The sequence below is a fragment of the Watersipora subatra genome, chromosome 2, assembly GCF_963576615.1.
Source record: "Watersipora subatra chromosome 2, tzWatSuba1.1, whole genome shotgun sequence".
Taxonomy (NCBI): Eukaryota; Metazoa; Bryozoa; class Gymnolaemata; order Cheilostomatida; family Watersiporidae; genus Watersipora; species Watersipora subatra.
This window is the reverse complement of record NC_088709.1, coordinates 73,811,284-73,835,799: the sequence shown is the minus strand read 5'-3', so window position 1 is coordinate 73,835,799 and position 24,516 is coordinate 73,811,284. Positions and strand designations below refer to the sequence as shown.

At 36.6% G+C, this 24,516-nt stretch overlaps 2 protein-coding genes across 6 annotated transcripts in view; one reads left to right on the top strand and one right to left on the bottom strand.

Annotated features, from left to right (window-relative positions):
* Positions 1 to 1,341: 1,341 nt before the first annotated feature.
* LOC137387352 (suppressor APC domain-containing protein 2-like) lies at positions 1,342 to 16,895 on the bottom strand. Of its 2 annotated transcripts, none has more exons than XM_068073749.1 (9): positions 16,729 to 16,895; positions 12,165 to 12,376; positions 10,893 to 10,938; positions 9,208 to 9,377; positions 8,446 to 8,525; positions 5,427 to 5,550; positions 4,749 to 4,943; positions 3,303 to 3,451; positions 1,342 to 1,878 (listed from the first exon to the last, which is right to left on the bottom strand). In XM_068073749.1, exons 1-9 carry the CDS (start codon positions 16,871 to 16,873, stop codon positions 1,875 to 1,877), a joined length of 1,125 nt encoding a protein of 374 aa, XP_067929850.1. In that variant the 5' UTR covers positions 16,874 to 16,895; the 3' UTR covers positions 1,342 to 1,874. The 2 variants fall into 2 exon arrangements, with proteins under 2 accessions (XP_067929850.1, XP_067929851.1); XM_068073750.1 differs by having other exon boundaries at positions 1,342 to 1,589.
* A 6,202-nt stretch (positions 16,896 to 23,097) lies between these two features.
* The window catches only part of LOC137387349 (enhancer of mRNA-decapping protein 4-like), a 46,618-nt gene continuing 45,199 nt past the window's right edge, over positions 23,098 to 24,516 (top strand). For all 4 annotated transcript variants that reach the window (XM_068073746.1, XM_068073744.1, XM_068073745.1 and 1 more), the window contains exons 1-2: positions 23,098 to 23,279; positions 24,112 to 24,217. In XM_068073746.1, the coding sequence (XP_067929847.1) occupies positions 23,106 to 23,279; positions 24,112 to 24,217 (280 nt within the window). In that variant the 5' untranslated portion in view covers positions 23,098 to 23,105. The remainder of the gene's footprint in view (positions 23,280 to 24,111; positions 24,218 to 24,516) is intronic.

Here is a 24,516-nt window from a genome sequence, read left to right as displayed (position 1 = left end):
GTACCTTTTATATCCAAACTACTAGTTGAATGCATGGCAATGCACAGGTATACGCTACACACGTGCTCACGATTTAAAACTACCTAACAGTAGCGGGTAATGTAGTTGCCATTGGCTATATTTCTTTACCCAATGAGTTTAAGTAACTTAAGTTAGTCTAAATCTTTACTATAATAAGAGCCAAGACACAAGCTGACTGAGACCAGCTTGTACTTATGATTATAAGCATGAGTAACCATAACGTTGTAAGCTTGCTAGCTTGAAAATACTAACCAATAGCATTTTCGCAAGCACTGCATAATGATGTGCACAGTTGTGCCTTAGTATGGCAAGAACAGCTTAGTGGTAAGAACGTCTGTCTGCAAAACCGGAGAGTCCAGGTTTAAATCCAGTGTTTTTGTTGCTATAATTTCATTGGTATAGCTGAGCAAACAACTGACACTGGGATTAATATATATAGATTACAAAACCATATTTTACTATTACTCAAATAAAATAGTTCTAGTTTATGACGTCATTCACTGAGACAAAAAGCTTGTGATGCCAATAGACAGCCGGGCTTGGGAAAACCGTCACAACTGGCTGGCTGTACCCAAACAAAGAGTACAGCTGGACTCTCGGGCTGTTAAGCTCTCGTACAGGCCCTGCCAGACTGAAGGCCGGATGTACAGCCAGCCAGGCTGACCAAGAGCCTGCAGATAGAAGGCCAAACTGTTGCTGAGCCGGCAACTAAACGGATCAACTCGCTACAGAGTCAGTATTGGATGAACTGACCTACCACCAAGTTAGCCTTATGGGAAACGAGGCATAGCCTGCCGGGAAGAGAGGCAGAACCTGCCGGAGCAAACGGTATCCAAGAGTCCAGCACTCAGAGATAATAACAAAGGGAGAGGTAACAAGCAGAGGTAATGCAAACGAGATATAAGGAGCCCAACAAGCAGAGGTTGGCAGACCACGGAAAGCCTTGTTATATGCAGTTACTTGTTGCACACATTGACTGTATTTATTTATATATTTATGAAAACATATACATATTGCCTTTTATACTCCAATTAGTTTAGTTCATTGGTTCAAATGGTTTCAGTTCAATGGGTCACAGAGGATTCTTTACACACTATTGATCACGATTTTGGAAACGGTTGTATAATAGTAATTTGAATAAAAATACATGTATACGGTGAAAGAAATAATAAGCAATTTTAAAATGTTAAAACAAATCACTACTGACTGATACAGAAATAATACAGCATACTAGCCTAATTGTGACTTAAAATTTGTTAACTTAATATCAACTAGTTAACACATTAACTAGTTAACACATTAACTAGTTAACGCATTAACTAGTTAACGCATACAACAGAAACGAGATAATGAAAACATACGGATTATAAAATAACGAAATAGAAGACACCTGCGGCATCTACTGATACAGATTTGCACTTGTAGCTTCATGATAGGATGAGTACAGCAACATTTGAATATATCTCCCCTACTTAGCAAACAAAAGAGAGCATGGTAAGAGTGCTTAAATAAAAGTGAAGGCATAAACTGAGATCATCCATGTCCAGCATATAATAGGAATGACTTAGCTGAAAAGAGCGAGAGAAACAGAAGTCAGGAGCGAAAAAATATAGCAAAAGGAAATATTCTGACAGGATCAGCAGCAGGTACTAAAATACAAAACCAGTACTGCTCGATAGAAAAAAAAAGATATGGTTTTATTTGAAAATACCATTAGAAAATATTATAACAACTACCATGAACCAAAAGCGTTCTAATACTACATAGAATCATATAGTCTGCGAGAGTGGTCACGTGTGGTTCGCAGTTTTGCACTGAGTTTAGAGCACAGTTGAGACTGCTTTTCTTGTCTCTTATCTGTAAGAAGATACAAATGTGGAAATACTAGTAAACAATCACAGCGATTAGTCGATGACCAGCTCACATAGTAAATATAACCTAATATCACTTCTGACACCACTTTGTGTGAGTGCAGGGACTGTGAAGGTAAAACCGAACACCTAACTGAAGCATTTGCTGAAAATTAATGAACTACAACAGGGGCCTGCAGCCTTTTCCACTCAAAGAGCCATTTGAACCCGTTTTCCGCAGGAAATAACGCAATGGAAGCCACAAAGGCGTTAAAGATTTCAAGCTAAAAGAACTTTATGTAACGTTTTTGTTTATTTTTTAATGCTTTCATACCATGTTTACACCATAAAACGAAAAGGTGTGGCATGTATAATGGTTTAACTGCTGAGAAAACAAAATTACATTTTCGCAAAAAGCAATGGAATCATTTTGGCGGTTTTATTGGCACATAAATTGTTATAGGATGTACTATCTGTATTGGTGTTGTGTGTCAGTAGTGTTTTTGACGATTTGCGGACTCAAGTGGCTGGGCAACCTTACTAAATTTCTAATTGTTTAACCCAGTTTGTTGACATAATATCAGAAGGTATCACGTAGCGATATGGCCCTCCACGCAAATCCGGTAGTACGATTCCCTGTAGTTTTATGTTAAAGTCACTAATAGCCATCACTAAAAGGCACTACTAAAGGTACTAATAATAATAATAAAAAATAAATAATGACGAATAGCAAGTGACATTTGACAGTTTGATTTGTCACCATAGTTACATTTAAAAAAATTATATTACAAAATCTAGTGATAAAACTTCTATGTTTTTGTGAATTACTTGGTATATGGTAAGAAAAAGAAAATCGAAAGTCAGAGAGAGCCGCAGTGAGGGGATAAAAGAGCCGCATATGGTTTCGGAGCGGCGGGTTGCTGACCTCTGAACTAGAAAAAGAAAAAAAGGAAAAGGGAGAATGAGAGAAGTAGAAATGCAGATAGAAAGCGGGAAAAGGAGATGACGAATAAGTGATTATACAATTGAGTGGTACAAGAAACAGTAAAATGAAAGACAAGAAAAAATAGGAAGAAAACTCCAGCTATAAACAGAATATCTAGAAAATTATTAAACAGACCTACTGTGAAAAAGGGCAGTTAAATATTGCAATAACTACACATGCAAAATCTCCTATTCTAATTGCACTAAAGGTATAAAAACCATTAGTCTGCTTATCTGAGAGCAATCATGGCCAGTGGTCTAGAACATCTGACCTGTAAACAACACCTGAGGAGAAATCACCCAAAAGGGAGTGTCTCCAGCAGTAGCATTTTATGGGAAATTTTGCGAGATAGTGCGAGTCTTTTCCAGTTTCATGTGCAAACTATGTCAAAGACAACAAACAACAGCACCCTGATTGCTTAACACACGATTAGCATGAGATCTTACATGAGAGTTGACTCATCAAAAGGTCGGTGCTGAGGCCCTCTCGACTGTTGGTGGGGCCTATGTTTAGCTCTCACTTCGAAAAGATCCTTCAGAAGTGCAGCCTTGTCTTTCTCCAACTGAGCTATCTTATCTCCTTTTTGAGAAACCTCCTTCAACAGACACAGCTCATCAATACCAGTGCCTAGCTCACACGCGGACAAAAATTTGTAATGAAGTTTGCTTGGGCCAAAAAGCTGACTCTGTTAAGATTGCGAGTCATATGTCTTTGTTGCCATCCTATTGGATGAAGCTGGATCTATGCTGGTCAACTGTTTACAGGAAAGCAAACTAATTCTGTAAAATTTCTCGTCTACACCACTTCTGATTATTTTCCATCACTGCTGTGAAGTGACTCTGTAGCAACGACGAACACGATGTGCATTATTGATTCGGAAACGAGCTGGACAAGTTACTATGTCTAAATCTCTATGACTTGGCTATCTATAACATTGCTATTCTATTCATTATAACTAGGACAACCCAATGCTAGAAAGTCAGAAAAATATTTGGTACTCATCACTGTTTAAAACCCATATTTGGACATTTTTTTAAACTTTTTAATAAAAAATGTTTTTTTTTCAAGTCAATAAAGTTAAACCAAGCTTTCTAGGTCAAAAAGTCAAAAGTCAGTTTTGTAAAATTTTAATTTTCAGAATAACAAAATTTGAGTCATCTATAGTATTTCCTTTTTATTCTCAGTTCACTAAAAGTGATTTCCGATTACTCTGCTAGTTGTTGCTTTGCTTTCATCTTGATTCTTTTGTGCTTATCACTAAAACAGAAATTTTTCAAAATGTTGATAAGTATATTTGTGTGAAATATAATGCATCTATACTATGAATATCTAATGCATATCTACCTGTACCCGTTGGAAGTGTTTTTAGGTCAAAATTACTGTTAAGAGGTATTTAGGTCAAAAAGCCGATTCTTTTAGGTCAACACCAAGTTTTTAAGTTGTTAGGTTATAATAATAACAAATTGGTATTGTTTGATATTCTAAATAGAAATACAATGGAATAATGTCTGTGTGGGCTCAAGAGGAAATGATGTTCAGACCCGTACAGCTTGTCTTATCATTGGCTGAATTGGTGAGTCAGATGAACAAGTCAAAAATGGTAAGGATCTACTGCCTAGAGGAAACTAATGTTTCATTTCGCCCTAGGTTTTATAGAATTTTTGCGCCCATGTGAACTAGGCGTAGCACAACATGATTCCTGAGCTGAATATATATCGAATTGCATGCAGGAACAAAGATCTTGATTGTTAGCGCAGTGAGATTAAAATGACGATGGTTACAACTGAATATCACGCCTTAAAAACCCTCTAGCATTCAGTAAGAAGCATTTGATAGGATGTTCATGCCGAGCTATTATAAAGAATTCCGAGGGAAAAGAAAATAGAACCGACCTTAGTTAGCATTCTGTTCTGTGCCCTCATCAGCTCCATAGCGTGAGCGCTGTCAGAGTCGTGAGTAGCGGTATTAGTGACAGGGTCTTTGCGTTCATACGGAATAGTCTGCTGTCTCTTAGGTCGAGCAAGGTTCATTCTCATAAGGCCACCCTGCGCACTAGGCTCGGTAAGGGCATCTATTTGTTGGTTCAGCTACCGAATAACAAATGAAAAATGCATGAGTCAAGCACTTGCAAGAGCTGCCAGTCAATTGCCAAGCTAACAATTTCATACTCACGAACCAAAGAGAAATAATAGTAGTACAAAGAAGGGGAGTAGACACAACCTGCCTATAGCTGTTGAGAAGTAAAACTAAGGTGGAGTCCCGTGTTTAGCAGTGTTCTATCTTATCTATGGCTAAGCCTTTTAAAATTGAACAACTTAATGAAAAGTAAAATGGCTAACTAGCGCTTGCCTGAGACTATAGACTATGGAATTGTCTCATCCTACACCCTGAGTGCCAACATTTTGAAAGATGCGCAGTTTTGTGGCTACTGGCTAGTAAAGTTGACGTATTTCTACAATACAATTTTTTACTTTTCTCCAATGATGAATTTTTGGACTGAGAGTGTCTTCTAAATCTTGGCTACAAAACTCACAACTCCAAACCAATTGAATATGCATGTTTACATGTACCTCAGTGATGCGCAGGTCCTCAAAATTTATTCTCTCCTGGTGTTGGTCAGTCGTCGACTGATCGCTCGTCTCAGGTGCTCCATACCGCTGTTTTTCTGCCACCTCTGTCAGCCTCTTCTTGTACCTGAATAAATCATGAATCGGTGGCTGCGCTTTCTCTTACTAATGACTGTTCATCAGGATGGGACTATCATTTCAAACCATTACTACCATCATATCCAATCTTCTATCAAAGCCTTAGTGCCACCATATTAAAGCCTTGATACTGACAGTCCATAGCTTTAGTGCTGACTGCTCATAGCCTCAAGCTAGCTTTAGCAACTCTAATAATTATAACATGTCTACACGGATGTTTGAATGCCAAAATTTCAGATTTTCTACAATGTTAGAAGCATATAGAAAATTTAGGAATAATTATCACACTTTTGCAGTAAAGGGTTACTTGTAATTGAGATTATTACCAATGAATAACAAAACAGGCAGTGTTAGACTTGAAGATTAAGTGTTACTGAATTTAATTTCATGATAAAAGTATAATTTGAACTTAAAGGATAAAATACCAACATATTACTATATAAAGCATAAAACAGTCACAACATACTGTTAGGTAAGTTGTAATGAGGTGAATAAAAATATAAGTGAATGGCGAAAATATATACGCAGCCAGTAACAACTAGCAATAACAACCAGCAATAACCAAGGCAGTATAAAAGAAGAGTAGGAGAAACCATAACCTCACCACTTGTCGTGAATCCTTGTGGAATATGTGTCATACTCCCTTTCCTAACATAAAATATCTTAATGTTTAGAGCGTATCAAAACTAAATGGCATCTAGGACGGCATCACATAGAACAACCTTCCCCCTATTATGACATTTGAACAACAATTACCTTCAACTAGTTAACATATTGCATAAACTCAAGATTGATTACTATAGCAGCCATTTAAGACATGGTGGAAGGGTTCAAGCTAGGTCTAATAATTTTCAACAATGATTGATGTTTGGTTTCTTGAAGAATGTCTGTATAAACTCTACTAGAGCTACCGAGTGTCAAATGACTAAAAAACATAGGATAGCTTCAATCAGTTAATACGAAAACACCATTTTACTTTTCCATACGATACAACAAAGGTCGCTGGCATAATGTTCGGAAAGACAGAACTTCCAATTATAATGCTTACGAAGATTGGGATTGCCTACTCTTTGCCACTCAAATTATTTGGAGCGTTTGACATAAAAATAGTCTTGCATCTCAGCAATGTAACTCTTTTAAAATGCTTTACAAGAAATGTTTTTATAAAACAGAATTTTTTCCAAGTGGCAGCAATTAAGAGCCAGACAGGTGGTACACTAATAACAACTTAAAAAGCATTACCCTGTCAATGTAAACCAGTAAAAAGAACTGTAGAATTAGTCTTTTAAACTCCTACCTCATTAGTTTTCTAGGGTTCTCATCTAAAAAGTGATTTTTGATTGTAACAAAGTAGAATGAAGACAGATGCACTAGTATGATATAGTTATAATATTGATTCAGTTAAACAAAAGAAATAAAAGCCTAGTTCCTACTTGTTAAGGCATGAGGCCTACATGTGCAGTAGCACTGCAGCTAAACGAGGCGCTGGCCCCACAGGAATTGGCACACTCGAATAGCAGGTCTGGATTAATCTAGGCTGAACAAATAATTTTTAACATTAACTCTAAAACAAGTAAATGCAGAGGTTTTGCGTAAGTCTATTGGAAGACTGTTCCATTGTGATGGTACGGTGTATTTGATTGTTTTTGACCTGAAGCAGTATAAAATAATGGTAAAGGTAGATTGATTTCTAAAAATCTGGTACATATTATAGTGTGAATCGTTTTTTTCATCATTCAAATAAAATTTTGAATGAACTATCAACAGAACTTTATACCAGTAAAGTTTACCAACAGGCAACACAGACAGGTCAGCAAACAGGAACCGAGATGAAGTTAGGGGTGGTTTATTAAATATTATGTGCATTAGACGTTTTTGTGATATTAGTATTTTTTAATAACATAATGAAGCATTTCCTCATGACTCAAGAGAGTAACTAGTTGTGGTGTTAATAAACTCTAATACTTCTGGGTAAGAATTTAGAACATCTACAAGCCTGACATAGATCCTATCTGCTTATTTAGCTTATTGATGTGTGTATCCCATATCAGGTGACTGTCCAAATGAATTCCTAAGAATTTGATCGAATATGGTCTCCTTCAAATCAATAATTTTATTGATTTGGATATATGGATATTTCATTGCTATGTCCACCAGAACATTATGTATGTTGCGTTTAATAGTTGCAAGCAATCTACAACTGTGTTGACTTTGAGAGTTTGTTAGCTGGCACCGAGTGAGTCCACAGAGCTGCACACAGACTTCAATGAATCCCATGCTCAATCTATTAAATGCTAGCATGAATTCTTAGTACCGAGATGCTTTAGACTGTGAACATGCAATCGCCTGTGTCTTCACTGATACTATTGTACTGATTGAGCTAGGCTTTTGGTAATCAATATTGGCTGGCATTTCCATACAAAATTTATTGCAGAATTATTTGAAATGCAGAGTTGTCTGCACTACTGAAAAACATATTGACCGCTCCCAAGGGTGAGAATGATTTGAATAATGCAGTTTCCATATTAAAACTATCTTCCTATAAGGCATTTATTTAGAGTTCCTGCATAGTTGAAGGAATCACTGGTTAATTGTTTTCTGCTTATTAAACATATCTTTAATATACAGCAAACATTGCCTCATTTAAATTCATAGAAATAAGTTGATATCATCAATACATGAGAATACTTCTATCCTAGTACTTGGCAAATATCTGAAAAAGCTAAAGTTGGTAGCGACAGTTAGGGACAAGCTAGACAATTCTCTAACCTAGACTAGTGCTAGGAAGTGATATCAAGGTCTAAACTCTGCAACTGATAAAGCTATGAGTTGAAGGATGGTTGAGAAAGTGTTTACACGCAAGTGACCGCTGTGTGTGACTCACCAATCGCGGGCTTTGTCCGCTGCCTGGAGACCAGTCAGTAGCATTCTCCTTTCTTCTTCCAACAGTTTCGACCTCCTCACCTGAGTAGAACAAGCAGCCTTACACACTTGTGCGCAAGACTCAATTGGCTGTTTCAAGACTTGCAACAGTTTAAATTATTTTTTGTTGTTCAAACAACTGAAGCCCATGAAGGTTGCATTTCTAATCACATAATAATCATGAGAGCATTTTCGCCACTAGTTGTTATTTGTAAAATTAGCATTCAGGGTAGCCCATTCATCAATGTACTCAGTGGATACTTCCAATCATATCAGCATGTTTGTTATGGATCAAATGAGTGTATGAACTTTTGCTATTTGATAAACCATGAAGAACTGCCCGCCATCACGATCATTTTGGCTAAATAAGAAAAAGAAGAAAATCCTCTTTAAAAATGACCTTGAACATGTAAACACCTTTGACAATACACTATAGGCAAATGTAGACCTTGTTTAACACATCGTGAAGCAAACTTATGCCTCATTGACCATTCTGTGCTATCATAAAAAGCAACGCTTTAAAATATGTTAGCCAGATGACACTGACACATCCTTTTTAAAATATTACATTGATATCTAAGCCAGCAGACACAATTTGTTATGAGATGGTTAAATGTAAAAACATTAAACACATAAAACTTCAAATTAAATTCAGAGCTAACATAGCCTCAACCTTGATGCACACGGGAAAAAAAGCACAGGTGGAACTACTAACTGTACCCACCATACTGCCATCAACTCCATGGCCGAGCGTGTGACGTCTGCTCGAGTCCTTTTTTTTAGGTATCTGCTTACGGTAAGCATCACTGTCCTTATATATGGGTCGGTGCTGTGGACTTGTTATGGGTTGAGCCGGTATATCGGCTATAGACTGAGATCTCCCACCTTGAGTTACTACATAAACGAGAGGGCAACTCTGTGTTAAATTTAAAAGAACTGATGTTTTTACTAATAATGTGTGATAGCGACTTGTAACCCAGTGACGAATAAGGAAAATTGCATTGCTAAACCCAATCGCTTCTCTGATCCAGTCAGATGTCAATCTATTGATATAATGATGAGTCATAGTGTATACATTTTTTACCAAGCAATCTGATAACCTGATAACCAATAAAACATCTGCAAAATAGTTCCTAGCATGATCATTCATTAGTCAGCATATAAATGTGTGGCTACAGAGGACTGTTTACAGTGTACAAACTGCCAAGATATGAGGTGAGACGTTTACAAACAGCCATGGGTAGCTCATACAGAGATGAGATCCTTATTAATGAGGTATTGAAAAGAGTAGAACCACCATCAATCAAAAACCATTCTGATTAAAATAATTTTGAGATCGTCAAGATATGTTGAAAGGATGGATTTTGATTACCCGCTCTTAAAACTGTTGAACTCAAGAAGAAAGACGAAGATCAAAAGGAATATGAAGGGAGTGACTAAGGGCTGTGATGAATGGCGAAGATTAGCAACAAATAGGATTAGACCTAAATGACAGGAAATATTGTCACACCCGAGGCTGCTTTGATGATGGTGACAGATAGTGATGGTTGGCAGCACCGCTGACCACGCTGTGTGTAATGATGCATTCGGTTGACTCTTTCAATGGCATCGGCAGTGAGGTCAAGCGTGTTGATGTTTACTCAAAACCCTTTCGCATTCCTTGCATTACATCGAAACTCTGGTAGTGATGGATACTACTTTTTGTGTTTTGCAATGTTAAACAAATAAAAAAGGGAACGACAATTGAGCTGCTCTTGACCCTTATTAGCTAATTTATACGGACGATGATTAATAGCCTTTTGTCCATGACAGAAATCTGATTATAAAGTTGATAAATGGAAGATTGGTAAAATAGTCATCGATTAAGGTCTGAAAGTTAGGATACATATTCAAAATTTGCTCTTTTCAAGAAATAAAGTCAACTCAGGAATATTGTTATGGCAGTAGTAAAAACATAGTCGTAGTTCGATATATTTAATAAACCACGAGTGAAATATAAGAAATAGTGAAAAATATTCCAGCATGCATGATCTGTCTATGAAGTCACTAAGGCATGGTGATAGTGCCTGGGTGGCAGCGAGAGGGGGCCTCCTACTGGCAGCGGAGAGGACTCCTACTGGCAGCGGAGAGAACTCTTACTGGCAGCGGAGAGGACTCCTACTGGCAGCGTAGAGGACTCCTACTGGCAGCGGAGAGGACTCCTACTGGCAGCGTAGAGGACTCCTACTGACAGGGAAGAGAAATCTTACTCAACATTGTGCTGACTTACATAACTGTCATGAACTAACATGTCAAATGGTTTGGACTGCTCAAAAAATAGCAGACTCGAGACTGTCAGAATATTTTGTGAGTTGTGCTTTAATATGTGTAAATTTATTTGAATATAAATACAGTTGATAAGGTGCTCACAATTAGCAGATCTTGCAGGCTTCTGATATATGGGATCCGTAGCTTCCTACAAGGTAAAGATATAATATGGGTTACAACACTAGACCACTATATATAGCATGGGTGACAACACCAGACCACTATATATAGTATGGGTGACAACATTAGACCACTATAATATATAGTATGGGTGACAACATTGGACCACTATATATAATATGATGGGTGACAACACAGGACAACTATATAGGTCACATTACCAGACATCTGTGTGGGCTACATCACCAGACATCGGTATAAAATACTTCATAAGAGGCCCATATAAGTCACAGTGCCAGACACCTGTATGAATGTCCAAGTAAGACACCTATATAAATCATATGACTGCAGAGTTGCATGAGTCATATGCCAAACACCTGCATAACTCACTTCACCAGACACCTGTATGAGTCATATGATGAGACAGCTGCGTGGGTCATATGACCAGACATATGTATGAGCTTCACTGCGAGACACCTGTATAAGTCATAAGACCACACACATGTATAAGTCATATTCCAGACACCTGCATGAGTCAGATGACCGGACACCCGTATAAGCCATATGACAGACACCTGCATAAGTCATATGCCAAACACTTGCCTGAGCCATATGCCAAACACCTGCATGAGCCACTTCACCAGACACCTGTATGAGTCATATGACCAGACACCTGCATGAGTCATATGACCAGACACACGTATGAGTAAACCTCTGCACCAGTCAAATAACCATAAGCCTACCAGCTTGATAAGTATAGCCAAGCCTATATTCACAGCTGCATTGAAACGAAAAACCTATGATTTCAATCAGAATAGTAGAATACCATTGCCGTGCACCACTCTCACTTTTGCCTGCTTTTGTGGAAAGTATATTCAACAGTCTTACATCCTGTCACATAAGTGAGAGTACAATCAATGACTTTTTATATATTGTATAGGTAGCAGATGCAGTTGTCGACTACTAAACCTCTCCAGCAATACAACTTTTCGATTTTCATTTCAAACAATCAACATTTTGTCGCAGAGGATTTTGTGCCTTGATCTAATTTGATCTTATTAGGACAATGGTTTGGTTAAAATAACTAAGATGATCACAAGACTTTCTCAAAATAAAATAATCATCCATAAAAATTAGTCTTTACACATAAAATGTCATTTAGTGACATTAAAAGGAAGTTGAATTTTATATCTACATACATGTACCACATTCTGCCTAGCAGCAAAGATATACTATGATAGGAACACAAACTACCTCTGACTGTGAAACAGTCTTCCTGGAATATGGAATTTCGCTCTCTCTTTGCGTTAGCTTGTTAGACTTTTGGGGAGGAAGGGGAGGCGCACTAACATGAAACGCTTCATTATCATTACTCTGTGTCAATGACCTTTGTAGTCCAGTAACAAACAACTCAAAGGTGAGGTGCCCGTTAGGAAGGGCGACGTCTCGTAAGCAGTCAAGAACATCTATAAAAATAATCAAACAATTATCGCATTGAAATCTAAACCATTTTTAGAGAAGCTAATATTAAAACTATATTTGTTTTTACAATGAATGTAATTTTCACAAAAAAGCAATCTGTCATTCATATTTGAAAAAGACTAAGCAGCTAGACACAATCACTGACCAATTAACCGCGTCATTAGATAACAATTCTGACAGCAGTTACTATTTACAGGATCATCAACTATGACAAAAGAAGTGTTCCGAACAAAAGATGATGAAAATGCTGCCTAAGGTTTCCTCAGCACTGCGTATCTACGACAATCGTCTTATTCACGGGAGATAAGTGCAGAGCACAAGTTAAAATTGGATGAACTAGTGGGGACAAATGTTGAGATTATCGTAATTTTGTCATTGAAAGTTGATCTACTATGCACATGTACATATTTTCATTATATACATGTGCATATATCCACCATATACATGTACATACATGTATATCCACTATATACATATCTCCATTATATACGTACACCCATTATATACATATCCACTATACATATTATGAATGGTTGTTTTTACAATATGATAACCTGATGAACGTGGTTCAAATGTGTAACCGTCCACTAGACTGTTACGGATCAATGTTGTACAGGTGGTAAGTATACTTATTTATATTTAAAAATAATGATTGCATTATACTCTACAAACAACTCCTTTACTATTGAGTTCTCTGCCTACAGTAACACTACATATCTAAAACCATCGATGTATACATATACACACAGTATTACTAAAATACTAACTAAAGAGAACTCTACAGAGTTGCAGTGACTTTTACTAAGCATTGTTTCCTCTTCCCAATAGAAAGCAAAATTTTATCCTATATCTATAAATATAATATTTGAGTAATTTATGTATGTATACATCTAGATATACAAAGCTCGGTGTTTGTCATTTGTCTGTTTTAGTGTGTCCAGTTAGAGCAACAAATTTTTAGGAACAAAAACTCTACTTCGCACCGAATTTGAACTAGGGGCCTCCAGGTTTACTTATGGTACAATGGATCAATTGTGCACATAGTTAATACACCTGCTAATCTTTAATGGTGATTAGTTGAAATACCAATGCTTCACGCTTCAGCTAGCTCGCTTGAACTAATTTACTTTAAAAAAAAGCTTTACTAAAAGAAAAATACAAACCTAGACTTCCCCAAAATGCTATAAATATATGTATATGCGGCATGAACTTGATTAAATTTATAGCCTACACAAAAACAAACAAACAGACGTTTTTATTTATAAGTTAGATGGCGAATAAATGTTGATTTTTTTCGTGCATAGGAGCTATACTTTTTATATTACCTGTACAACGCTGGGCATTAATCTAGTATATATTAGATGTACATACATGTTATAATTATATATAATATTTTTCTTTGTATTGCACAGAGCACCAACTAATGTGCAAGACTTGGCCAATGACAGAGTTAATGATAACAATGATAACATTGGTGAGCTCTCAGACAAATCAAATCAGCAGACCTTAACTACCCAAACCAGTAATACATAATGAGTAAAACCATGGATTGTGCTAGAGAGATCTCAAGTGTCATAAGCTATTGGAATCATTGACTGCAAATTAAATTACATACAAGCATTTATAGAAGTTTTTATTTGGTATATTCGATATTTCTTAAATAAATATGTTGCTAAATAGTCGCGAATTCGCACATTTAAAATTTGGTTATTACAATATTATATATTATAATATTATATACAATTATTTGGTTCTAGATCGTCAAATTGTGGCTATGAATGAATTTCTTAAATGGTTGCAGCCGTTGTGCAGTTGTTGAACACACAATTATCTGTGTAATCAAATATGATTTGCAAGCTAAACCTTACAAAATGTACCAAGAAAACCTCCATAACTCAATTAAGCAATATTGGATCCTAAAATTACAGGCACCATCGTAATCCTCACAATATAACATAAGAAAATGAGCATGTAACCAAATAGAACGCAACACAATCACCATGGAAATCTTAGAACTCTTTTGTCTACCAATTAAACTTTGAGCTTTGTTGTGATGTACTCCTTTAGCGCATTTCCCAAAAGCATTACTTTCAGCACAAGCAAATAAACAGATAGGTAGGCATGGTAATCCAAAGCAAGCATCAGTTTTATTGTTGTTGATTTACTCCCAGCTTACACGAGCAGCGATCTACATATCGATGAATCTCACTTTGTCATTGTGTATATGCATGTGTGCGTCAGCAATGCCTGGTTTCCATATGACAGCGCGAGGTGCGCAAGAAGGCGCACGATGTCATACGTGGACCGGCTGTGATGTGGAAACCTCATCGCACGACAAACGTACGATGATCGAAAAGACCCAACCGAATGGATCCTTGCGACGGGTGCGTGCGATGATGTATCCCACATTACGCCGTTCGACCTTAATCTATCCCACAATGCAAACGGAAGGCTGTTTTAGTCATTACAAGAAATCAGTATGGCGGAGCACGTGGCGATAGAAAAGAAATCGGTCTCCCGTACAAAAGAGAAGCGGAAATTACCCACCCTGTCCAATGCAAGCACGGTGCCTATGCGTGCTATGGAAACACTGCATTGCAGCCGACGCAATGCATTGCGCACAGTCACTGCGCCGCGCACAATCATTGCACTGATATGTGGAAACCATGCTTTAGTCTGAGTGAATGCTTTAGTCTGAGTGAATGCTTTAGTCTGAGTGAATGCTTTAGTCTGAGTGAATGCTTTAGTCTGAGTGAATGCTTTAGTCTGAGTGAATGCTTTAGTCTGAGTGAATGCTTTAGTCTGAGTGAATGCTATAGTCTGAGTGAATGCTATAGTCTGAGTGAATGCTTTAGTCTGAGTGAATGCTATGCAATTCCAAATTTTTTTGGCTGATTTCGTCTCAACTTCACATGCCTATGCTTCGTGCCTTCCCGAGGTCAACAAAATAATTGGTTTCAAAGCTTCGTCTAGTTCCTGAAAACCTGCCAGCAGCCTATCTGACAAAACACAACAAAACATTAGTTTTATCTGGGTGCCCTTGCATCTTAAAAAACATTTTTTAGTCTTGTATCTGATTAACCAATTTGGCCAATAATAATGCAGGCTATATTGTGGATGGGCCTGAATCCTATTACTTTTTTAGGAACAATCGACCAATAGTATGGACCTAGCAACAGGGAGGTGACAAAGGCGAGTAACTGTCCAATCATATTGATCTTCTCCTCTAACAAAGGTATGAAACCTAACATTGCCTGCTCACCACAAACCTTGAGATACCTCGGCTCAAACCTTGAGATATCTTTAACTTTAGCCGACACAATTCCGTAGCACGGTTGCATCCTTGGTTTCGTTGAAGATTTGTGCTCTTGTGAACTGAGCATAGTTCAGACTGGTTATATAATTATATAAATAACCAAGGTGATAAATTAGATTAACTAATCCTTATTATACGTTGATGCTCTTGTCCCTTCTGGTCATTACAGATATAAAGAGTGCAACAGGGACAGATATGTAGTAATTTCCATAGATACAAGAACATCAACAGTAGTGATGTCACTAACACCCACCTGAATGACAACAATGTACAACCCAATGCATGATATCACTTCTACGCGTGCAACTGACATCCCTAATATGCAGGAATGCCCTCACCAGTAAGACCTATGAGTGACAAAACTAAACAAATGCATAGGTCACATGCCTCAACCACCCCGTATGAATGATTTCAGTAAACATCTGCGTGAGCAACCTCATAGCTGTGTGGACCTCATAACCTCATAGCATGACATTTATATACATTTGCATTGGTGACACCACTGAATGTCATCTGAGCAACATTACTAGACTGCACAATAAGTAACAATAGAGTGACTAGCATGAATGACATTACCTATACTACAATGGGTAACAGCACTGACTACTCATCACAAACTGTGCTAGTTTTTGCTACAGATAAGTCACAAGATAATGTTAATCTCTTTCAAACCAAAAACAAATATGTACAAATTCATTGCTATCACCAGTCTGCTAATGGAGATTTAAGTACACTTGCAAAGGTTTAAACAAATTCGAAAAATTACAATTGAAATTACATCAAATTCACTGATTCTATCAACTAGAGCCGTGTGACGATTCAAATCACCATAATTTGTTACTGATGGTAACACTTTATTAATTAATCTCACAAACCAATACCAGAAAAAAATTATTGCTGTCATAATCAATCACTAATTGATGAACCAAAGAGTATGTAACTTTAATGATTGCACATGTAAACCAAACTAGCATATACAAGGAATGTGTTATATAAAAAGGCAACTACGTATTGACAGACCGACTGGAAGGTCGCATGTGTTTTCCTTGTTCCATTTAGCTTCTATTGCATTAAAATCGACGTATCCTTGTTTTTTAGAGTCTAGAACGTCAAATAATACACGAACGGAAGAAAGAAATTGCTTGGGCAAGCTTTCGTAAGTCATGTCGCACCAAGCAAGCGGCAATTCGAGCTCGCGAACAGAAAATCTCGACAAACCACCAATTTGTCTGGCATAGGCTAAGTTCCTATTGCTCATGCGCAAACTGTGTTGCGGATTTTATAACGGAGAATTGCATTTGTACAATCCGCAACTAGATAACATTTTTTCAGACGTCATATCAGCTTCAACTACCGTATCAAATACTAGCATTTTAAAATTTAAATGAATTTGAGAAAAAATTGAGCAACTAAAAGAATTAGGATGTACTAACTTTATTTGATGATTTCTCAAGACTATACCTCTTTAGATAGAAAGTTTACTGGCATCTATTCAAATGTCGGCGTTGCCCACATCACCTTTTAGAGTTTCTCAATGCGGAATCATAATACTGCATAAAACACTTTGCCGCTTTTTGGCGTGATTGTAGCGTTTTATTACTTTTTGTATCGCTTGTTACCTTATTCAAACATAACACAGCAACAACTATAGAAACTTAAGAAGAAATACGATAAACAGACGAGAAATAATAAAAATGTAAATAAGCTATTTTACATAGCCTATGATAAAAAAGTCAGCTGTAAGAAGTGAGCTTTGTCTCAAACTGGATAGGGCATGGCTAAAGAGATAATGCTAAGACTTACACTATAAAAGTTGATTTTAAATGTGTTTTGTCATAGTAGTCAGAGTAGGAAAGCTAGATAAAAGCTGTTTATATAGACGAGTTAAAAATCATCTGGTTGATATTTTAGCATATACAGTGTAGTTAAAATATTAATTGATCTTCTTCCTCCTCGTTTATCTTCTAGACCCCTTTTTATGTTGAAAAGGAGGATTTCCTTGATGTTTTTTTTACGTAAATGTTTTCTGTACCCCCAATGTCTTTTGTAGGGGAAACATTTTCCACAATAAAACATGATACAACATAATAGTTCAGTCTAGTCGAAACATGAAAAATAAGAAAATGCAGGATGCAGGAATTTCAAAAGATTGTGTTAACTTAGTCCAAGTTCTGTAGTGGTGCGTAGTAACATGAAAAATAAGAAAATGCAGGACGCAGGAATTTCAAAAAATTGTGTTAATTTAGTCCAAGTTCTGTAGTGGTGCGTAGTAAGAAATGGAAGAGGTATTGATTAGAGTTACATGTAAAGGCTTTTGTACCAGATCTTGTTTGTATATTGGTAACAGTCACAATAACTTGGTCATATGAATCATTTAGACTTGGGAACTTATCATGGTCTTTAAGAATTTCGGAAAGCATGTTTCTATGGTCATTGGTTATCATGTCTATTTGCAAATCTAGATTTAATCCTTCTCTTGCTACTGTTACTGAGAAATATCGCCTCTCTGCGTTTTGTAAACCTGGTAGCCTGTGACTGAATTTTTCAAGCATATCTATGTGTCCTGGGCTTATATGGTGCTCTAGACGTTTTCTGGTTTCATCAGCGGTGACTTTTAGTTATTGTCTAAAGCTCTTTTTATTACCATTCAACTTGTCAATCTACTTGTTAGTATTACTAGTTTGGTTCGCATCCAATAACTTACCGTATAGGCCTATTTAAGCCAGTTTTTTGTATTTACATCTTTAAAAGAACCTTGAAAATACCTTTCAGAATTAATAAACTAAAGTGTTATAGACTGTAAAATGACTAAGAAATTTCAGAGTATCTTAGCCTGGTCATTTCACTGACTTTCTCCGAACATCCCCACCAGTGCTGCCGGCTGTTCTAGCAATCATGATTGCATATACATCAGTATAACACACTTGCAAAACTGCTGTGTCCAGCACTGTAAGTAGAACTTGAAATATGATTACATTTGCTGATGATAAGCTGGATGGTCTCTGAGGGATCTTTGCGTAATCTACATCGAGGATAATCCTCAATGTGTTAGATCTATGCTTGAAGCCTTGTGGTATGTAGTGTATGTTCTTGAGCTGTTAGTAGTATTTGCACCATATTGGTCAACCAAAAGAATTTTTATTGGAAGTCCAGTTTCGTCACCTGCTAATGCTACTGGCTATGAAGACACTTTCAATGTTATATCCATTTTTGAATGGTATTTTTGCATCAGCAACATTGGAAAATTCAGTTGGCAACTCATTCAAGCTTGCCATCAAAGATCTTTGAATTTCTTCTTCACTTTTCACCGCTTGCCCATTTCTCTTTCCTTTTCTCTCTGTCAAAATTGAACAGTGTTTGACTCTGGGTAAAAAGTCCCATTCATGGTTTGTAGATTTCTAATTGCTTTCTTGATGGCATCTGTTCACTGTATACTTCATCACATAAAATTCGTGTTGATGCCCTTAACATGCTTGTCGGTATTGAGTTGTGTCTGGAGAATTTGTCCAACATGCTTATTGGATTTTCTGAAGGCTTTTTAATAGACTTTAGAGCCTCTACTCTGTAGTGTACTACTCTGTACGGAGTAGTAACATTACTACGGAGTACTACACTGCGTAGGAATGCCCAAATGATTGTATTTTTCTATCTCCTTGATGGTGCCTACAGGTAATTCAAGGTCATCTAGTTTTATTATTCAGCCTATATTTAGAGTTATTCTACCACACTTCTCAATGGCAAAGCATATTTAAATGTGATTGCTTAAGGCTCTTATAAAATGAATCAAAGCGTTTATATCCATTTCATTTTTGACATGCAGCTTCGTATCATTCATGTGGAAGAGCTGGTTGGTTTGAGCTGATACCTACAGTCATCCAGCAGGTTCCTCAGATGATTGAGACATGCAGAAGAGTAGTGATGAAGGTGTATCACTTTGGTAGATGCCACAATAGATGTTGAAACTTGCTATCTTTCTGTCATTTGACTTTTGATTAATCTTCTATTGACAACTTGATGAATGCCACTAGTTCAAGATTGATGTTATTGAAACTGAGGCACTTGAGGATCCAATTATGAAGATTATTGTTTTATTGTCTTTTTGCAATAAAACAATATGCTATCATAAGATACCGCCAGTTCACCAGAAGCCAATGCTTGGCACCTCAGGCGTTACAACCAACATCTTTCTGAGTACCGATAGTATATATGGGCTAACGTGCTCTCCCAGTTTGTCAGCAATAATTCAATATTAGCTTCTAGGTAGTTGATAAGCGACCTGTGGCTCGATAGCTGGAGATGAGCAACCTTTTGTCAGTGTTTTTCATCACCACGCAGTTCATTGACCTACCATTCTAGATTATCACCTTGCTCAGTTTGAGATCTCATTCGAGTTGCAATTATGGTGCGCAATAGCGGTAGCTTCTTTAACCAAAATCATGTCTCGTTTGGGATTAGCCCAGTTCTTTGTGCGCTAAACCCTGCTGTTGATGTATCTGTCAGTTATTGTTAGCGGTGCCAGAGATGCAATTTGGTGCCGATTGCTTCTGCGCGCTTTCAACCAATCAATGCTGATATTTTGAGTAGCTTCTTTGTTTAGCTGACTTGCCAGTCCCTAGCAGTACTAGTTTGGTGATATGACAGAACATTTTGATTCGATCTTAGAGTTTGATGAACAGGCTTGAAGGAATGTGAATGACGAGCCTGCTGACTTATTTGTTCTCCTGTTTTCCAGGGTATAATTTAACCTGCTTGCACACAAAACTACTAATTGCTGTTTGGCATCCTCCTTTGCATGTTTGGTGTCTTTATTTTTTGAGTGACGAAAGTTGTGGAATCGCTGCTCACTGAGGCTGCTGATACCTCTGCATAAGGTTTTGATTTTATTCTCCATTTTCTATTTTCAAGAAAGATATGAAGGTCGATGCCTTTTGGATGTCAGCTCAACTTTCATCCTCTTCAGCTGTAAATTATATGGGTATGCTGGGTTTAGAGAAAGAAAGAGCTTGTTCTGTTGGACTTTAATGCAAGTTTGGTGTTGTCTAACAGCTGCTTAAGGATTGGCTAGCTCAGTCTCTGTAGTGGAGACCTGTTATTGAAATCGCAACAGCTATGAGCTTCAAAAGTAGCTTAATCCTTTCACCACTGCGGCTAGTGTGTCAAGATCAACAAGGCATGATTTCACTTGAAAAAGATATGCTACTTTCGAACCATCCAAGACATCTATGGATAGAAGTGATTTTATTTGTTGCCAGATTTCATATATCTCTAGTTCTGACACCAGTCACATCCTTACAATATTAGTTATGTCAGCTACAAGTTGTTTTGTGGTCAGAGATAATTCAGAAATACATTTCTAGAAACATAGTTCAACACTATCTGCAGCTCTCTCCTTACTACTGTCTAGTCCCAATTTTGAGATTCTCTCCTATAATAGCATGCATGAGGTCTATTTTATCGTTTTTTTTGTCAGTAGTCCACCCAGCATTACATGTACTGGTTTATCTACACGCAGTAGATAAACTAGTACATGGACCAGTACCTTTTTTGTTCAAGCAACCTTAGTTGGCATGGCTATGATGTATGTGAAGCAGTACATCTTATCTAGAAAAAGGGTTGTTGTGAGTTGGCTATCTTGGCATTCAATAGTTTTGAGACACTAAAATCACTATATGAACCCCTATAAGAAGCGCAAATATGAGTAATTTTAATCATTAATCTGAGACTGAAAAGTTCAAGGTTCAATTAACTGAAAAGAGCACAATATATTTTTATTCCAAATAACCTAATGTTTTTCCTGAGACAAAATAAAATCCTGGTTATCTGTATATATAATCTCAATGTTTGTCTTTTGTTTTCTTTGTCTTTTTGATCGCTGTGTCCCGCTACGGCGATTAAAATAAAAAAATGAAAAATCCCCACCATACCTGAATTGAGTTCACGACGATTGCAATTACAAGTAGACAAACATGCGCACTTAACCACAAGGCTAAGCCATTATCGTAATTAGCTCATTCACGGTATCTTTATCTAGTATCTTAAATGAATTAATATTATCTTTTGCTTTTTTTCTTCTTTTGAAATTTTTTCAAATTGTTTAAAGTCCATTATTCATTTTTCTTTATTTGTAATTTTCAATTGTGTTATTTCAATTTCACATGTTCTGTTACAGTGCAACTGTAACGTCTTCAATTTCCAGTTATTGCAACGACAATCACTAAAAATTGTAAAACTAAAACATGTTCACATGAACATTCTCAAGAAAAAATTGCTTCTACATTCTCTCTCTGTTCGGTCAGACAAAGTACCCTCATGCGTTTCACTGATGTATTTAATTTCGATCTCATTTTTACATTCGTGCCAGTATCGACTATCCGAGGTACCAGTATAGTCGTATTCAGCATTTTGATCGATGGTTTCTTCAGCAACAGTAACCTTTTTTATACACATACTTCTATGTACTTTTTGATATTATTATTTCAACATATTCTTGATTTTTATTAATTTTTTTCAGTTTGTTTCAATTCTATTAGTATCAATTCACTTTTCATTGTAACCACTGTAACAAATCATACTTTACCTAGCCATTATTTGCTAATTATTTCACATTTAAACACCTTTCCAGTTGTTTTAGCTTTTCTCTCAATTTATTTGAATTGCACAAAGCGCTTTTCTCATGACATGAAGTTTAAAAGCTATGATGGTAAATATTATATATCTTAAATAAAAATAAATTTCCTGTGCTAAAGCTTTTTATTACTCGGGCAACGACACGCATTCAGTAGTCTGTATATATTACACATTGTTTAGGGCACTTGCCTGCAAAGTTTCAAAGATCATTTTAGACTAGGCATAGCTCCAGAAGTATGCGACTTCAACTACGCAACTTCAAATTGTTTCAGCAGGGTTTTTTGTATCCCTAGTCAACTAAATCCATTGAACAATGATCATCAATTAATCAATCGTCAATGATTACTAGTTGTCAACCAATCTTTTTGGTGTTTATTTTCTAGTCTAGCTAGTAGAAAATAGGTTTTCTTACGTTGTGCTTAGTCATTACAGAATTTATCTACAAAGCCAACTTCACATTCTTCCTGGCTCCGTTGGTTTGATTACCGGTAGTTGGATTGTGTCAAGGATCAAATAAAACATTATGGTCTAGACTTCATGACAAAAAGAACATTTTAGTACAGTGTTATCTCTATCAAAGTTTAGAATTTAGAGAGTTTAGGAAGTGTGAAAAATTTGTTTTTAGAATTTTATGTTTATTGCAACTGCTTCAAGGTTTTGGGCATATTTAGACTGTCATTTATCTTGCTATTGCATAGGAGAAGAATCTAGGGTTAGCATGTTTAATATTAAATAATGGACTACTCATGCGCTTCAGGAAGAGTAGAAATATGAGTGGAGATGGTCCACTTTCAGCAGACCTAATGGCTCAGGTTCGCCAATCAATGACAAATCAGCAGGTGGTGCTATCAGGCTCTGACACTTGCAATAGTCATGCCATCTATGGCAGAGATGTGACCATTTTCCCCAGTCGTGTAGACGCTAGTAGAGAAGGTAGCAACAAGGTAGGTTTTTGTGTAATTTACTATTTGGAGATGAAATAAGGCTTAGCAGCCGCACTGTAGGTTGGTATGCTATCCAATATTGTTTTAGCACTCATTTTTGTAATTTGTGTTTTGTCAATATGGATTTGTTGCGATCTATTTATTATATCTCTTTTACTGACTATTCAAGATTTCAAAGGAAAGTGGTGAAGTCTTCGTGTTTGCAAATAATTTTTTTTGGTAGTTGTAAACTGAGAGGAACTTATGGAATAACCTTGCCGGAGATTATTAAGCAGCAGAAACTTTGAGGCTGATAGTAGATATTGCAATTGTCATACAGAAACTGATTTCTTTAATTGCCAATACTGATTAATGCAGACCTACTGTGTTGAGTTGCAAAAATTGTAAACCATGTTAGACCGCTGATGAAACAATTCAAAAGTTCTTTGAACTTAAATTTTAACTGTTCACAAATACTCAGTTGTTTTTAATGAACATATTTAAATATTACTTCAAAAAGAGTTACAATTAGCTGATTTATTAGCAAAATAATAGCTTGAATTTTTAATTGGTAACTTGTTTCATCTCTATTATTCTTTGTGTATACTCCAGTACAAATGCAGCGTTAGAATTTATCATCACTAGGAAGAAAGCAAATCTGAATTTCTTTTTTGCATAAATAAAGTAGAGGATGAAACAATTGTTGCTAACTGAAACCAGTAACCATTTTCTGTCATGTGCCCTCAAGGATGTATGTGGTGTAATGCAGTTGGTGTAATGGTAGCTGTTAGTGGGCTCAGATATGCCACATGCGCAAGGTTTTGGAATATCCAGGACCTGTTTCATTTTACAGGTAAAAATAAATCAAATCGTCTCCTATGATTGGCCTGTGAAACACTATAAGGGTCAACAAGTGGTAATAGACAAAGAACACACATACGTAGCCTATGCTCTAAAGGGTAAGCAAGAACTGTACCTAAGTATGCTTAGCCTCAGAGTGTTGCCATTCTAAAAATTTGTGGGAAAGTATTCATTGGAGATTTTAGTAGGCTGTGTTAGGATGGGTAATAATAGTCACTCCATTGGAATTTAGTTTATTGTCTGCTGAGAGAGATGTCTAGAAACATAGTTTGTGTCACTTCATCGAAAGAAAGATAGAATGTTGTGTAGATTTTTATGTAATAGTGAAATTCAAAGTTTAATGCTCACCTATTAACATGAGAATGAAGGAATGACAGGTTGAGACAATTAAGACCCG

What these genes read in the sequence shown, in the direction of transcription:
- LOC137387352 (XM_068073749.1), bottom strand. Translation starts at nt 16,873, where the DNA reads ATGACTTACGAAAGCTTGCCCAAGCAATTTCTTTCTTCCGTTCGTGTA. An exon ending in CACATGCGACCTTCCAGTCG is followed by an intron (nt 12,377 to 16,728) that starts GTCTGTCAATAC and finishes TTATTTTTATAG; the next exon opens with ATGTTCTTGACTGCTTACGA. An exon ending in AGACTGTTTCACAGTCAGAG is followed by an intron (nt 10,939 to 12,164) that starts GTAGTTTGTGTT and finishes TTTACCTTGTAG; the next exon opens with GAAGCTACGGATCCCATATA.